This window comes from Protobothrops mucrosquamatus, unplaced genomic scaffold (genome assembly GCF_001527695.2).
Source record: "Protobothrops mucrosquamatus isolate PMUCROS unplaced genomic scaffold, P.Mucros_1.0 scaffold652, whole genome shotgun sequence".
In the NCBI taxonomy this organism is placed as follows: domain Eukaryota; kingdom Metazoa; phylum Chordata; class Lepidosauria; order Squamata; family Viperidae; genus Protobothrops; species Protobothrops mucrosquamatus.
In genome coordinates, this window is record NW_015386941.1 from 164,996 (window position 1) to 183,604 (window position 18,609).

General features: G+C 34.5%; 1 protein-coding gene across 1 annotated transcript in view; it reads left to right on the plus strand.

Moving 5' to 3' along the window:
* The window catches only part of RB1CC1 (RB1 inducible coiled-coil 1), a 49,925-nt gene that overhangs the window by 20,181 nt on the left and 11,135 nt on the right, over window positions 1–18,609 (plus strand). The window contains exons 11-14 of the mRNA XM_015817881.1: window positions 2,516–2,577; window positions 4,622–4,725; window positions 7,472–7,598; window positions 11,398–13,313. Of these exons, the coding sequence (XP_015673367.1) occupies window positions 2,516–2,577; window positions 4,622–4,725; window positions 7,472–7,598; window positions 11,398–13,313 (2,209 nt within the window). The remainder of the gene's footprint in view (window positions 1–2,515; window positions 2,578–4,621; window positions 4,726–7,471; window positions 7,599–11,397; window positions 13,314–18,609) is intronic.

Consider the following 18,609-nt stretch of genomic DNA (forward strand, 5'->3'; position numbering starts at 1 on the left):
TCATCATCTGTCTATCCTGTGCTGTATTGTCCTGGGCACTTTCCTTCTAGTCTACCTCTTATTTCAGGACTGTGCTAGAAAATGAAGCTGGGATCATGAATAGTATTCTCTTCACTTTTCTTCTATTAAAGGTGTGTGATCCATTAAGAGAGAGGATACTGAAAGTGAATAAGACATGGCTATAGAAATGGTGGTAGTGAGAATGAATTATATTCTTCAGTCATACAGTGATGGATGATGAGTTGTACCTGAGATGTGCTGGGAAGAATTTGTTCTGCAATTCTGGCCCCAATCCATTAGAAAAAGAGAGTTGAGAAAAGACTGAAATTGCAACATTGCGCACTGGGAATGGAACAATAGTAATAACACAGGATATAGAAGCACCTTAATAATGATGATAATAATAATGATAATACAAACACCAAGAAGAATAGGCCAGATTATATGGCCTATATGGTTTCTAAGGTGTCATAAAAGTGCTCAGAATGTGGAAACAGATAAAGACAACCACAAGTTTTAATGCAGAAGAGCAAGTATGATTTAGTAGACATTGTAAAACCTTGTGAGGGAAAATTAGCCTACAACTTATTCAAAAAAAAGTAGGCTAATTAAAAGTGGGGGGAAGAAGAGCATTGGGGGGGAAGCACACATCTGGAAAGGCAGAAATGAACATGAAGGTTTGGTCAGTGAGGTTAAAAAAAACCCATTGATATTATGAGGATATGCATGTCAGGCAGATCTGGATAATTTTAGAACTTTTTAGAGAGGAGCAATATAATGATGGACGATCTCAGCTACTGTGAATATACTTTTAAAAGCCAACTTGACTGAATGCAACTCCCATTTCTTCTGTGGTTTTATTATTTCATTTTCCAAAAAGTTGAGATGATGGATTGCCTGGCCTAGATCTGGTCCTAAACAATAAGAAAGAACTGGTGGGAGAAATAAAAGCTGCTTTATTTTGTAATTCTGTGACTTAGTTTGCACAGTTTGTCTCATTTCGCCTGCATATTATTTTAGTGCTGTAGTGAAAATTATAGTGTTGTGTAGAAAATCAGGTAAATAATTAGAATTGTGGTTAGAGTTAAGACTAGAACTTAGCTTTTTAATTAAGCAGGCATGTTTGTTAAATGCTTTACTGTTTTCTTTCTTCAGATATCTTTATATCTTGAAATAGAAGAATGTTAATACTTATGAGAAGGGTGTGATAAATGGAAAATATGTTTTATTTCAATCCTGAAACAAACATATTGTGACTTAGAAATTTGCCCAAATTGAAACCAGGGACATTTTGATTGTTCCAAGTTTTGGCCAAGATAAATTCCAGAGGAGTCACACTGGGCAATTTAGGGCAAGGCTGAAATGTCTCATCTCTCCTTCACGTGGCCTGTGTATGATCTGCCCACAGATTTTCCCAGTGCTTTTTTTTCTCTATGTATCCTTAACTATCACTACCCTTTAAGTATCATACAGCAATAGGAGGAGGGGGAGGAAGTCTGGTTGTATTTGTTGTATTTGAATGGAAGGTCAGTGGCCTGCTTATCACCCCAGTCTTTCTGGTGCTTTCCTTTCCCCACCACCTTTAGCAAACTTATGCCACTGTCCTTGAATTCTAGTGTAGCATATCCACCTGCCCTGCTTGCCATTTCTTATCTCCTCTATGCTTTCGTTTACCTATTTCCCCTTAGCCACTATCACCCTAGCTTTCCCCCTTCTCCTCCCATCCTGAAACACTTCTACCTAAAATGTGTGTTTCAATTCCAGGCCCAGGCAAAATATCTCTATAATCAAAATGATTTTTTTTTTAAAAAAGGAAGGAGATCTCTTGGTTAAATAAAGAAATATTAGTGTTTGTAAAGCATTAAAAGGGAGCACTTCACAAAGTGCTGAAGCATAAGGAAATCATCTCTTAAAGCAGGCATGTCAAACGTCGCGAGACATATTGCAACTTTTTCCCCATTGCTGGCAATGGGGTAGGTACAGTTTCGGAGTGACACATCTAGCCCGCGGGCCGGCAGTTTGACGTGCCTGTCTTAAAAGTATTAAAGCAGCCATGTTCTCTACAAGTCTTGGGATAGCTGATTAAATAACTTTCCTAATTGTCTGCATGGATGTGTCTCTGCCCAGCCACTTAATTTATCTGGCAATCCCACTTGCATTGTCATTCTGACAAAGCTTTGACAAACAACTATACCAGAGGTTTAATACTTTAATTAATGCTTTAATACTTAAAAGAGGGATGTTTCCTTTGTACTGTTAATAAAATATCTCTTTTGCCAGCTTTATTATACAAATATTGATATGCTTTTGTATTGAAAATATTTTAATCTTTCTGCTTCCATTTTTGCCTTTTGAAGCCTTCACACTTTTTCTTGAAAAGTTGTTCAACTTCAGTCTTGAAATTTGACCAAAGTGAATACTTACTTTCCCTAGAAATAGTTGATATAGTGTTCTTTCATATTAAGAGATTGTCTTATACGTGAATAAAAAGAGCAACCTTTATTTCTTTGAATAGGGAAATCTTTCTTAAGAAATCGTTTGTTCAGGGGCCTTGATGCCTGGCCACCATCCTTTTGTGTGAGTATTTTATCTTTTTTTTAAAGGAAGTTTAGTTTTTTTCTAAGAGTTTTAAATAAACAGCCTCCTGGGAGGAAGCCTATAGGTACATATAGTATTGGCAAACTTGTAAGTAAGAAATATATAAGCTTTTTATACAATAATCTGCTTGTTGCATTTCTTGTATTAATAACATAGATTGCTGTAAAATATTTTAAAATATTAATTGGTGTTACATTCATTTGTACTGTATATGGCTTTAAATAACTAGGAATGGCTAATTCATATTTATGGTAGTTTTGACTAATTTTCTGCAGTAAGTAACAAAATCTTGTATTGTGAAAACTGAATAGAGAAGATATAAAACTTGATTATCACTTTTTAAAATATGTGATCAGCGTTTACATGTTGATGACCCTTCACATGATGAGAGGCAAGACTAATAATTTAAATAACTGAGCTTAAACAAATACCACAGAAATGGGATAGGAATAAGTATTGTTCCTCTCTCCCTTTCTCCTTGTTGGCAGATGGTCAACAGGGACACTTTTAAATCTCCCTGTTAGGACTGATCAAATTTCTGAATTAATCTCATTTATGTTAGAACTCTGTGGGGCTTTTTGTAGCTTTCTATAGTATACATTTCTGTGAGATAGTACTACGTATTTAGATAATATATTTATTACAAGAGGTAAACAACCTGCTACTATTCATATTCATGTGCTTGGGTACTTTTACAGAATTTAGAGCTGTATTACTTATTTTCACTGACCTATCTACAGTAACTTAAATTTATTTCCTATATAATTACAGTAATTCAGATCTTAAGAGAATATAAAGTCAGATTTATTTTCTTTTGATGTGGATTATTTTGAATTGTATGGTATTTAGCAGTAAAGAATTCCAAGGATGCTTTTTCACAAGGCAACTGGACTTTCTTTTTTTTCTTAGAAGACGTTTCGCTTCTCATCCAAGAAGCTTCTTCAGCTCTGACTGGATAGTGGGAAATGGAAAGATTTATACTCCTGCAGACAGCTGTTCGTTTGCATTTTTTTAGCAAGTTGTTAAAGCTACCTGGCGACTTATCTGTGTCTTCAGGGTCACCTGAGTAGTGCAGATGGGTGTGGAGCCTTCTTGGAACTGTTGAAAGGACTGTGTTGTAGACTGGGGATAGATGATGTCGGATCCTTCCCCTCTGTTGAGAGAGGGCTTTCAGTTTTGACATAGATGGCTGCTTTGACTCCTCTTTCAAACCAGCAGCCCTCTCTGTCCAAAATGTGGACTTACAGCTTTAACAACTCGCTAAAAGAATGCAAATGATCAACTGTCTGCAGGAGTATAAATCTTTCCATTCCGCACCATCCAGTCAGCTGAAGAAGCTTCTTGGATGAGAAGTGAAATGTCTTCAAAAAAAAAGCAACAAAGTCCAGTTGCATCATGAAAAAGCATCTTTGAGATATCTATGACCTGGATGACTGAGAATCTCCATAGACATTAGCAGTAAAGAACTGTTACTGTGCATCAGTTATATAATCAACTGCATCATTTTTAATAACAACAGGTTTAATAGCCACATATCTGACAGTGCTTTCTACATTTTGAATAACATTTAATATAATATAAAATGTAGCCAATTCTATAATCTCTGCATTAATATTCATTTTCCAAAATATTTTGTATAATACTTCTCCATTAATAGAATCTGTGAATGGCATTTCAAATCTGCTTTATCACAAATAAGATAATACCAAAAGACTTGTTTGCTCAATAGGACATCACTCTCTCTCTTAAAGCTTCATGAATGTCTCATATTAGCTCCGGTAGTTTCTCCAATCCTCCAGAGCAGACTGGAGTATTGAGGAGATAATTGTTTCCAGATGGAATGATATCCATTCATGACTATGAGAATGGAATTATTGATAAAATCCACTTTTAAAAAATGATCTTTCAAATTAAAACAGTTAGAACAACGTATAAACACAGCTATTGAGCAGCTGTTTACGGATTTTGTGTGTTTCAATGTTTGCCTATTTTAATCATGTATACATTTCTTTTTTATTTATAGACTCGAAAACCTCGCAGATTTGATGGTGAACTTCCTGATATTTCATTATCTGATTTGCAGTTTCTTCAATCCTTTTGTCCTTCAGAAGTACAACCATTACTCAGGTAAGGTATTATTTTAATTAGCTGAAATAAAGAACTTCTGCAGTAGATAGCCATTAAGAAATACAATTGCAGATAATAATAAGGAAAAACAAGTTCCCCCCCTCCCTTTCTGGTTCATGAATACACTGCTAACCAAAAAGATACAGATTTCCATACTCTCTATAAATGTTAAAACACTATTTATATAGCATATTTATAATCAGATTAAAATGTCTGCATATCAGATTTGTGAATTGGGACTAATTTCAAAAGAGAAAAAAATCCATGTCAGAAATTCTGAGCAATAAATATAAGAGAGAAACATTACTGTATTCTTGTTCTGTTATTTATATAGATTTATATTCTACAACCATTTACATGTAGGCTAAATATTTCATCAAGAATATTTTTGAGTGTACAGCCACAGTAAATTTAATTAAATACACACACACACACAGATGTAAAAAACAAGAAAAAGTAAAGGAAATGATTGGTCCATTAGTGGGTGAAAGTGGCAAGAAGGTGACAAGCAATAGGGAGAAAGCAGAACTATTTAACTCATTTTTTTGCATCTGTCCTTACACAAAGGGAAAAAACAGACCAACCTATCAAAAATAGTGCCATAAAAAAAACAAAATAGAAATACAAGTTAAGATAGGCAAGAAAATGGTAAGTGAGCACCTATCCAGCCTAGACGAGTTCAAATCACCAGGACCAGATGGATTACACCCCAGGGTTCTCAAGGAACTGGCAGATGTGATCTCAGAACCACTGAACTATATTTTTCAAAGATCCTGGAGCACTGGGGAACTACCAGAGGACTGGAAAAGAGCTGATGTAGTTCCCATCTTCAAAAAAGGAAAAAAAAATGAATCCAGGAAATTACAGACCTATCAGCCTGACCTCAATACCTGGGAAGATTCTGGAAAAGATAATCAAACAACGAATCAGCGAACACCTAGAGGCAAACAATGTCATTACTAAAAGCCAACACGGGTTTGTCAAAAACAGATCATGCCAGACAAATCTTATTGCATTCTTTGACCAAGTGACAAAATTAGTGGACCAGAGGAATGCTGTGGACTTCTGTAAGGCATTTGATAAAGTAGATCACAACCTACAACTTGATAAGATAGAAAAATGTGGGTTAGACAGCATCACCACCAAATGGATTCATAGCTGGCTGACCGGCCGTACTCAGCGTGTGGTCCTCAATGAAACTGCATCTACATGGAGGGAAGTGTGTAGTGGGGTGCCCCAGGGCTCTGTTCTGGGCCCAGTGCTCTTCAACATCTTCATCAACTATTTGGATGAGGGGATAGATGGGGAACTCATCAAATTTGCAGACGACACCAAGCTGGCAGGAATAGCCAACACTCCAGAAGACAGGCTTAAGATACAGGAGGATCTGGACAGTCTTGAACACTGGGCGCTATCTAACAAAATGAAATTCAATGGTGAAAAAAGTAAGGTTCTACATTTAGGCAAGAAAAACCAAATGTACAGGCATAGTATAGGAGGTACCTTGCTCAGTAGTAACTGTGAGGGATCTCGGATTCCTAGTGGACAATCACTTAAATATGAGCCAGCAGTGTGCTGCAGCTGCCAAAAAAGCCAACACAGTGCTAGGCTGCATTAGCAGAGGGATAAAATCAAGATCACGTGAAGTATTAATACCACTTTACAATGCCTTGGTAAGGCCACACTTGGAATACTGCATCCAGTTTTGGTCACCACAATGTAAAAAAGATCTTGAGACTCTAGAAAGAGTACAGAGAAGAACAACAAAGATAATTAGAGGACTGGAGGCTAAAACATACAAGGAACGGTTGCTGGAATTGGGTATGTCTAGTTTAACAAAGAGAAGGACGAGGGGGGACATAATAGCAGTGCTCCAATATCTCAGGGACTGCCACAAAGAAGAGGGGGTCAAGCTATTTTCCAAAGCACCTGAAGGCAGGACAAGAAGCAACGGATGGAAACTAATCAAAGAGAGAAGCAACCTAGAACTAAGGAGAAACTTCCTAGCAGTTAGAACAATTAACCAGTGGAACAACCTGCCTCCAGAAGCAGTGAATGCTCCAACACTGGAAGTTTTTAAGAAGAGACTGGACAGCCATTTGTCTGAAATGGTATAGGGTTTCCTACCTGAGCAGGGGGTTGGACTACATGACCTCCAAGGTCCCTTCCAACTATTATTATTGTTGTTGTTGTTGTTGTTAAATATGTTTAAATTAATATTTAAAGAATACCACTTCTTTTGGACTAAGTTCAGATTCTTTTCTGATTAAACTTCCAAAAAGGTGTTTTCAAGGTATAAATAGAGAAATAGGATAGTATGTTTGCTGAAGTTCTCCAGCATTTTATCATACAATCTCTTATATGGCCTGGTTTAGCTAAGCTTAGAATTCAGGATTTAACAGTGGCATCAAAATGAATGGTAGGGGCAACAAGGACAAATACTCTAAAGAAGAATAAGGGGGGAAATGTAAATAATAGAAGATTACTGTTATGAATTGCTGTTAAAATATATACTGTGTATATATGTGTGTTATGTTTTGTTTTGTTTTGTTGGTTTAAATAATAAAAATTAAAAAAAAAATTAAAAAAAAATGAATGGTAGAGTCAAATAAAAAATGATATTATCCTTAAATTGTAATAAACAAGGCAGAAGCCTTGCAATTAATTGTTCTGCAATACAATGTGATTGTAATATAATTTATTATTTGATAAGCATAATCAATTTAAATTCTGTTGTATTTTTAAGGGTACCCATACTTTGTGATTTTGAACCTCTCCACCAGCATGTACTTGCTTTACATAACCTTGTCAAAGCAGCACAGAGTTTGGATGAAATGTCCCAGACCATTACGGATTTGCTGAATGAACAAAAGGTATAACTGAGTGATATATGTGATTTTGTGAAAGAGCAAAACATCAGACCTTTGCGGTATTTAATTGTACAGTAAAATAATTAAAGTTTGAATTAAATCCAATGCATTGTTCAAAGGGTACTGCTCAAAGGATACTCTCTATCACTTATTTTTTATCCCCGCTCCCTTTATTGTTTCTATAAATAACTCAAAGCAGGAAATATACCTAATATTCCTTCCTCCTATTATTTCCTCCAAAACAACTACTGTGTATGGTGAGTTAAGTTGAGAAAAAGCAACTGGCCTAAAGTCACTCAGCCCACTTTCATGCCAGGATTAGACGGGATTAGAAGTCACAGCCACTGGCTTCTGAATTCTTGACTGGCAAGTCCTGAAAAGAAAAGATGTGGAAAATCAGGTTCAGGAGTCCATGTCAGCTCAGCACCACTCTTGATGGCTTGGGAATGTCCCTCTATAGATGTCCTGTGTTCATTCCATAGAGCCATGGAGAGGCAGATAGTCCTTGATTTAAAGCCATTGATTTAACAATCGTACAAAATTACACCTGCCTCAGAAAAAGTGATTTATGACCTGTCCTCAAAATTGTGAACATTGCACTACCCTTGCAGTCTCATGGTCACAGTTCAGGACTTGGCAACAGGCACACATTTACTATTGGTTGAAGCTTCTTGCAGTCATGTGATTGCAATTTGTAGCCTTTTCCAGCCAGTTGTTGATAAGGAACAACAAGTGGGGAAGCCAAAGTCATTTAATAGTAATTTGTTTAATGATCACAGTAGAAATGAGCATAAAATTGGGTTTGGTCATGTAATGACTGCTTTACAACTATATTATGATTTATGATGGAAATTCCAGTCAAAGTTGTGGTTGTATATCAAGGACTAGCTGTACATATAAGAAAACTATAGCATCTAGACTTTTTCTTTACATCCGTCTCCCACAGTATAAAAAGTCTGTTTGGGAATGTTGGTCTCTCCTGAACAGTTCTATACTGGAATATGTAATGTGGTGTAGAATTAACCAATGGAAGGATATAATATTATGCCTGGCACTCAGTTGCACACTACTGCTCCGCATAATGAAAATACAAATTTCGAAAGATCCTTTTAAAAGTAGTGTTGATAATTAATATTTCTTCCATTCAGAATTCAGAAGGAAAAAGAGTGTTCAGACTGCTCTAGATTATTTAAGTAATACCTCATGGTAAATCCTTAAATTGATTACATCTTTTTTTGAGATTATGTGGCTGCTCTAACAACTCTCCCACAATTATTTGTGGGATTTTGAGTTCTATTTGTTCCAATAGAAGAAAAATTAAAGAGTTAGAACAAACCACAGTTAATACAACTGAATTCCTATTAAAACAATCCTGGTAAACTGCCATCCTTCATCTTGGCCAAAAGCATAATGCAATAAAATATCGTTTTTACCCTGCTTATGAAAAGCTAACCTCATAGAGAGGGCATTGCATTAGTCCAACTGATTGTTGATTAAGATGTCAGTTACTGTTGCTGGGGAATCCTGGTTCAAGTGGGGCCCTAATTGGTACACCAAATAGAGATAAATGAAATCCTCACCACAGTTTCTATATGGTGTTTACAAAGGAGCTATAAGTCTCCAACACCTTCAAATAATGTACCAACCCCTTCTGGGGATTTTAGCCATTTCAGAATAAGTACTGTGATTGTTAGGATGCCATAATTTGGGATATATATAGTCTTTAATAATGAGGATTCATATACATCCACAGGTCGTTTGTTTAATTGTAGCTAAGGGGTTATTTTTAGAGAAAAGCACAATTCCCTTTGTAATTTGTGGTACTTAAATTATTCAATTGCGGCCTTCCAGATGATCTTGACTGCACTTCCCATTATTGTTTGCATGCTAGACTTGATGTACATTGGAATTTAGTAAGATCTGGATGTCATATTGACATCCCAGTTTAAAATGTTAGAAGAACAGTTTCCAGAACAATTTTATTACATTACTTAAAGTGATGTGTTTGTAGATTCATGTGTACCTGCGTTAACGTACATAAATGTAAGATTTTCAGAATAATGAGATACCTTGGAAAAGTTTGCCTCAGCAATAATAATAATAATAATAATAGTAATAATAGTAATAATAATAATAGTAATAATAATAATAATAATAATAATAATAATAATAATAATAATAATAATAATAATAATAATAATAATAATAATAATAAAGTTGGAAGGGACCTTGGAGGTCATCTAGTCCAACCCCCTGCTCAGTCAGGAAACCCTATACCATTTCGGACAAATGGCTGTCCAGTCTCTTCTTAAAAACCTCCAGTGTTGGAGCATTCACCGCTTCTGGAGGCAGGTTGTTCCACTGGTTAATTGTTCTAACTGTCAGGAAGTTTCTCCTTAGTTCTAGGTTGCTTCTCTCCTTGCTTAGTTTCCACCTGTTGCTTCTTGTCCTGCCTTCAGGTACCTTGGAAAATAGCTTGACTCCCTCTTCTTTGTGGCAGCCCCTGAGATATTGGAACATTGTTATCATGTCCCCCCTCATCCTTCTCTTCATTAAACTAGAAATACCCAATTCCAGCAGCCGTTCCTTATATGCTTTAGCCTCCAGTCCCCTAATCATCTTTGTTGCTCTTTGTTGCTCTCTTAAACTCTTTCAGGGATTTTTACATTTCTGTTTCTATTTTTAAGAAGACTCTTTCCTGGTCATTTCTGTAATTGTGAATTGGAAAGCATCAGATCATCCTCTAGTTTTTATTCCAAACCGGATTTTTTAACTACAAATTTAGAAAAGCACAGCAGCTTTAGGATTTTATTAGAACTGGCATATGGATAGATGTAATTAGTTTTATTTATTTATTTGTTCAATTTCTATAGCCACCCATCTCAAGCAATGATTGGGAAGCTTATAGTTCAAAAACTATACTATAATTAAAACAATAAATGCATTTTAAAACAATACAAAAAATTGGGGGGGGGGGAAATCCAACAAATAAATATATACAGCAACCAAGATACTTGGCCAGTTAATAATAGAGCCAGGAAACAGGGCTCTCGATGCATTTAGCACCCCAGGCTTGGGAATATACTCAGGTTTTTAGAGCCATACAAAAGGCTAACAGCTTTATGGGTATAACACTTGAATTTGAAAATACATGCTCAGGTGTATTTATATTTAGCTTTTCCATGTGTTATGTTTTACGCGACATAGATATATATATCCATACTTTCATTGTATGGTGTTGTAATGTGCATTCTGTGCCACATTAAAATAAAAGGAAATACTGTGTCTGAACTGATTTTTTTCCCTTCTATGTTGTCAATTTATTATATAATTAGTCCAAATAATTACATTATCTCTTATTTGTTTATTGGGCTCTTCTGTTAAACATAGTTGATACAGTAACATTTAGTTTGTACTTATAAAAGATTTCACTGATAATTTATATGCTTTCACTTAATAAATTTGTTAGCTGATGCAATAGCTATTATACCTTGCTTTAAAAAAGTCTTTATGTACAATAAGCGCACTTTCTTTTATAATTTTCTATTAGTTTAACTCTGACTATTCTGACTTATGATATGTTCCCAAAATAAGCATTTTCTAGCATACACTTTTTTTCTCACAAAAGCTCCTCCTGCTGTTCAGTAGCTGCTTTTAAACTGTTACAAACTTTTAGGCATGACCACTTCTCTAAAAAATACAAAAGGCTTCATCTACTCCATAGCATGTGTGGGACTTGGAGACTGTACTGGGAATTGTTATGAAAGAATATTATTTTAACTCTTATTTTTTATCCTTATAGGCTTCCAACAGTCAAGCCTCACCACAATCTATCACTACGCCAAGAATGGAAAATACAACAGGAACAACAATTGCTACCTCTCCTAAAACTCCATCACCTCTCAGTCTTCAGGGTCCTCTTTGCCCTTCTGTGTGTCCTCCAGCTCCTTTAGAAGAATTGTCTCCAGACAGTATTGATGCTCACACATTTGATTTTGAAACAATTGCCCACCCAAACATAGAGCAAGCTTTTAAACAAGGATCTTTAGATTTGGACTCATTGGCCGAAAGTCCAGAATCCGATTTTATGTCTGCAGTGAATGAGTTTATAATAGAAGAAAATCCATCATCTCCAAATGTGATAAGTGACCCTCAAAGTCCAGAAATGATGGTAGAGTCCCTCTATTCCTCAGTTATCAATGCAATAGATAGTAGGAGGATGCAAGACACAAATATATGTATAAAAGATGGAGTTTTAGAAAATCCTGTTCTAAATGTTTACATGGACAAATGCAGAGATGTTGCCCAAGAATCTCAGTTAAATTTAATGAATATCAAAGAAGACCTTTACCACTTTAGAACATTTGTAAAAAAAGAACAGTGTAACTTTTCTTCTTCTTTAAAATGTACTTCAGTAGAAATAAGGAATATGATAGAGAAAGTCAAACTTTCTCTTGAAAAATCTTTAAAGGATAAGCATCAAAAAGAACTACAGTCTGTAAAAACTGAATATGAAAGTAAAATAAATATTTTAGTTGAAGATAGTGAAGAAAACAAAAAAAAGATTGCTAAATTAAATTGTGACTTAAAAGAACTTGAAGAACTTTTACATGACAAAGATAATGAATTTGAAATAGTAAAGAATGAGAAGGAAGCAGTTGTGTTCTTACAAAATGAAAAAGATCAGAAATTGATTGAGGTGGAATGCCAAATGAAGAAGCTGTATCATGAAATTAAGGAACAGACAGAGTCACGTGAAAGAGTATTAGAAAGTTTGAAAAAACTAAACACTGAAAATGAGGGAAAATTGAAACTTCTGAAAGCAGAATGTCAAACTATGGAGCAAGATCACCTAAAGGAATTGGAATCTAATCTACATGTCAGACACATGCAAGAATTGGAAGAATTAATAGCCAAACACAATGATTGTTTAGAGAAGTTAAAAAAAGAACATCAACACCAACTTGAAAAAATGCAGGAATCTCATGCTGCTGATGTCTATGAAAAAGAACAACAGATTGAAGAATTAAAGATTAAGGTTTCTGAATTATCTGACTGGAGATGTAAGCTTGAAGTTGAACTTGCATTGAAAGAAGCAGAAGCAGATGAAATGAAAGTACTTATCGAAGCAAACAAAACTCAGCAGCAAAGTAATCTCAGAATCCTTGTTGACAAAGAAACTGAAATGCTAAGAAAAGAGACTGATAAATTAAGGCATATAATTCAAGTTAGTAATGATGAATATCAGGTAGGTCTAGCTGATCTGAGGACTTTAATAACAATTGAGAAAGATCACTGCATTTCAGAATTAATTGACAGACATGAAGGAGAAGCAAATTTGCTTAGAATAGAATTGGATAAAACAACCTCCTTACATCAGAAAGCACTGGAAGCAGAAAAAAACCTGGAAGAACAAATTAAAGAATTGCAAGGTAAGCTGGAATTAGAAATGAATGCTGTACAGAGACAAAAAGAAGAGCTTTTAGCTTTGTGTGAACAGCAGAAGAAATATGAAGACACCATTGAGAAATTCGTAGAAGAAAAGAAACTATTAATAGTTACCCATGAGCAAGACAGGAAAGAGATGGTACAGAAACTCAGTTGTGAAAAAGAAGATGCAGTACAAAATGCTCTTAAAGAATTTGAATTACAGAGGGATGCTGTTGAAAAAGAACTTTTGGAAAAAATCCAGCAACTTGAGATGCAAGTTAATCAGAGGTATTGTATGAATTAGGGTACCTTCTAATATTTTTAATAATAATGACAACAACAACCCTGAATATATTTTGCATGAGTTGACAGAATATAACATTACAGGAGGATCTCTTCAGTCAGTTTGATTGTTTATTTGCTCAACCAGCCATATATTTTTCCCTCAGATATCATCAGCCTATCTCCTATGCTAACATACAAATCAATTTTTATTCCAATTATTTCATGAGTTATATTGAGGAAGTGATTTATTAGTTATTTTCTCTTAAGTTTTAATACTGAATGACATGTTATTTCAAACCATCACATGAGAGGGCCACATATTTCTTTGGATTTACACCGCATTATAGTGGATCAAGGACATTGGCATTTTTAGAAATGGTTGCACATTAAAATTTTCTCCCATGTTAAAAAGTTGCCATCACAGGAATGATATTTAAAATCTTTCCTTTTGATGTGAAATGTTATTTCATAGAAGAGGTATCTTTCAAACAAATGATTTTCTTATATGTAGATTTAACTACTCGTACATATTATTTGCTTATTTTTTTTCTGAAATGTAAAGGTCAGATTTATTTTGTGGGTCAAGCTTAAATAGATTAGCATAAACTAGCATAAGCTTTGGTAGAATTGTACTATTGGACATAATTCAGTACTTGCTATTTTCTAAACAGTTATTTAATCTACATACTGTTAAAACTCTCATGTCTGTAACCTAGGCAAATGGTCATAGGATAAACATTTCCAGCCAAGGTAGCTATCTTACAGAATGCATCTAAAATCCCATGGACTCCCATGTAATTGAAATTTGGCAAATTTTATAAAATATTTTGTCACATAAAATTATCATAAAAAAACATTTTATGATATAATAAACAATGTCATAAAACATTTCCTGTGATCAATTTCTGAGGTTTGATTGTGCTATACAATTCAAGATGGGCTACTTTCACGGCCGATTTAAATATCTCCTTGTATTTAAAGGAGTTTTCAGTATATTAGTACCATTGTTGAAGGCAATGAGGAATCCGGTAAGGAAATATCTATGAAACAATGACCCACTATGTCACAGGTTGTTGTTTAACCTTTTAAAGACAAGTTATGATGACCTCAGAAAGAGGTGCTGCCCCACATGGTCACATGATCATGATTTGGGTACCTGGCAACGTGTTCATGTTTACGACTGATTGTCAAATGCACAGACACCATATGATTGCCATTTGCAATCTTTTCTACCCTTTCCCTGGAAGTCAATAAAAAGGCACCAGGGAAGTTTCCAAGCTGTTACTGCCTGCTGAGAGGACTCCTTGTTTCTGGGACTGGCTGAAAGAATTCCTGCTGGAGGGAATCTCAGTTCTGTATGGAGTTTATACGCCCCCCCCTTCTGAGATTTCCAGCCTGACAAAGGATTCCCCTCCATTCACTGGAGAGAAATTCTCTGTTGACTGCAGAAATGGAGTGAAAATCTTGAAGCTCTGTTCCTGCACTTCAATGAAGAATTTCCCCCCAGTTGAAAGAGGGAAGGGAAAATCCTTTGTCAAGCTGCAGGCATGGAGCTTCATTTTAGTTCATTCCTACAGCCTGATGAAGAATTTCTCCCCCCCCCCGACTCGAGGCCCTCCCACACACTCCCAAGGCACCTTATGCTCCTTACCTGGGACTCCATCCACTTAACAATTCAGGTGATCTTAACAGTTGCAACCAGGAGTGGCAGGATTGTTGTAGTTGAAGTAATCACACGATTGTCTTGCTTAACAGTCATTTTGCTCAAGGACTGAGCAAATGTAAATAAAATAGATTATAATTTAAGGAGTTGTAATTCACACAAACCCTCCTATTAACCAGCAGATTATTTTATTTATCTTAAACAGAACACAAAGCACAAACCATTCTTGAAAACCTGTCTTGGTTTTACAAGAAATTTAATAAGTTAATATTTGAAGAAAAATATGATATTTGCCTTTGTTGTAACAAAAAACTTTAGTTTTTAAAATTATAATAAAATATAGGTGCTCAAAGAATTGATATAGATTGTATATGGCATTAAGATGAAATATTTTTAGGCAATTCAATTTAGTCATTTTTATGTCTGTCCACATTGTGGTTTATACACTTAATAGCCTGAAAATACACGAGTAATTAGCTCATATAGAATTAATCTGCTATTGATTAGATGACACAAATGTGAAAGTATTATAATTTATTTTGTCTGTATATTCATATTTGATTGAATACCCAAATCTCTGAATATTTTGTTTTAATAAATACAATATATGTATAATCCTACAGTACATTATTTATTGATACTTAATGAATAAAAATATTTTATTCATACTTTCAGAGATTTCATAAACAGCTTGCATGGGGAACGATGCATAGTTAAAATAAAAATTAATTTTGATCAACAGAAGTAATAAATTGCTACATCATAAAAGCAGACAAAAGCATTAACAATTATTCCTTTATTTTAGAAAAAAAGCAAAACAGTTTATTGTATACGCAAAGGTGTTTTTTCAAAAGGCAAGTGGACTATGTTTTGTCCCTTCAGGAAGAAGATGAAGCTTTTTGGATGAGAAGCAAAACAACTCTTTCCTCAAGGGAAAAAACACAATCCAGTTGCCTTTTGAAAAGACCTCGGTGACTGAGAATCTCCATAGATAGTTTATTGTAGAATTCTGAATTTTCCCAGAGAGATGGCCTTCATTAAGGTTCTTTAACTATATGCAACTGTTGCTGTTATCAAATATTATAAAAATTGTTATATATTGAAATTCCTTGTTTTGTGTAAACAAAACAAAATGAATACCATTATTTATTAAAGTTTCCAGTTAACAATTTATTTTTAATTAAATATTTCTTATTCTTTCTGTGCAAAGTAGAGTCACTAATAGATCCCATGCTTTTCATTCATTCTGTCTTTGTCATAATTTAAATTGTTCAGTTCTGATTGTGGCTGATGGGTTAGCAGCATCTAGGTTCTGAGGTTACAGTCAAGAAGCATGTTAAATGAGTTTATTCACATTGTTCCAGGATTCTCTTTTAAAATGTACCTTTTCTTGTTGCAATTCTTGTAATATCTCAACCACCTTTTGTAAACCTAAAATAATTTCATTCATCTTTGCACTGATGTCTATTTTTCTAAGCAATGTTTTTCAAATATATATTACAAAATAGTTAAAATTGTATGTGTCACTGAAAGATAAAATGAAGATACAGTATTAACTATTTCATCATCTAGAGTTTTACCTAATTTCAGACAATGATAATATTTTCACAGCAAAACAGATACAGTTTTGAACAAATGTCTAGGGTTTTTTGACAAGTAAAATTTTGGTTTGAAGAGAGCTTCTTACAAAAGGTAATACTCAAAGAGGACTTACTCTTCCACTTTTTTTCCTGGCTATGTTCAACACATTTAGGGTAATATCTAGTATACAAAATTTATCTAAAAATAATACAAAACTGAATTTAAGATATTGTCTCACAAAAGAATGATTACTTGGACAAAAGAAGATGTGTAAATGATATAACACCACAGAACATTTGTTCCTTAACTATATTCCTTGCATCTAGATAAAATTAAATAGAATTATCCTCCGATTTACAGGTAAAATAGGGAAAAATAGTTTTTTTTCCAGTAAACTGTAGTACATTATGTAATTTGTGTTGGTGTATTTATTTAGACCATAGATTTAGATCATTTATTTGTAAACTTTCAAAGCAGTTTACAGTTGTTTCCATTTAATTGTAGTTCTGGTGCTCTTTCATTTTTAACATTATTATAGCATACTGAAGCTATGAAAATCAACTTCGACCCTTGGATATTTCTGTCATGCACATTTCAACTCAGGACTTCAGCAAATGTACATGGAATTATTGTTATAATACCCGAAGTTTGATGAGAGGGCAAAGTTACAAGCCAGGATTTCTAGGAGAAATCTGATTGTTCTCTCTGACATGGTAGAAATTAGTTATTATTCTTCAGATTGTGATTAAAAGAGGGAAAACAAATATGGCATAATTTCTATGCTTTTTCCACCCTGGGACAAGGCTGCAAAAATTAGTGGTTAAATGTAGATAGCTAAAGCTCTGGAGCAAAATCCAATAAGATTGGAGGTCATTGGGTTGGTTGAAACACTTTGTTCACTGTAGTCTATGTATAGTGCTAGCAAATATTAATTAGCTGCAGTGTATAATAACTATATTTCAACTAACAAAAATATACTAAGACACTGAATGAAAATAAATCAACCAAAGAAGAAAAATTCAGAGATGTTAAACCAAACTTCTTAATCAGAAATATATGTTAATAGCTGGTAGTCCAGGAACACGGGATGATGATTTTCTTTTTCTTTTCCTTGCAACAATATGCTCTTAATTCTAGAATCACTAGTACGTTGAGTAGATGTCCTATGAGAATTAAACAGCTGGACCAAGGTTATGAGTATCCACATTTAAATCCACAAGATTAAAAAAAATTCTGCAGTTGACTTTAATTACTAACCTCAGGTGGCATTAGGGAACAAATATTCCACTCTGAACTCCTTTGAATAAAAAGAAAATAGGCATGTTTTCACTCCTGTTTCAAACACTTTTATGAATCACTCCTTTCTTATTGGAGAAGGTGAATGCAAGAGTGTGGAGATTCTCAGTCATCCAGGTCATGCTTTTTTCTTCAAAAGGCAACTGGACTGTTTTTCCTTGAGGAAGAAGAAGAAAACATTTCACTTCTCATCCAAGAAGATTAGTCAGAACTGATGAAGCTTCTTGCATGGGAAGTGGAATGTTTTCTTCTTCTGCAAGGAAAAAAATAGTCCAGTTGCCTTTTGAATTTAAAAAAAAAACACCTTTGAGTGAATGTAGGAGGTTTGAGTTTCGGTCCCTTCTGTTTTCTGGGCCAATAACATCCAGCTTTGTTCCATAAATGTAATGAAGTCCCTGAAGTTATTCCAGTTGAATCACTTTGTGCTTTTGCTTAAATTGTTGAGTTTTGAGCTACTGTATTAAAATATCTTTTATTCTATAGATTTTGCTTTGCTATACAGCTATTTGTACAGTTGAAGTGGGGACGGGAGACAACAGATGTGAAAATTAGAATAGGATAGAATAGAATAGAAACTTTATTGTCACTTTAATGTACACTGATCAGCATACATTAAAATGAAATTGCATTGCATTCAGCGCTAAAAAAAACCCCATTATGCATATACCCACATACATACAAACATGACACAGAAAAACATCACAGTCTAGTTTTAATATATACATATACATGGCTGGAAAAAAAAGAATCCAGCAAATT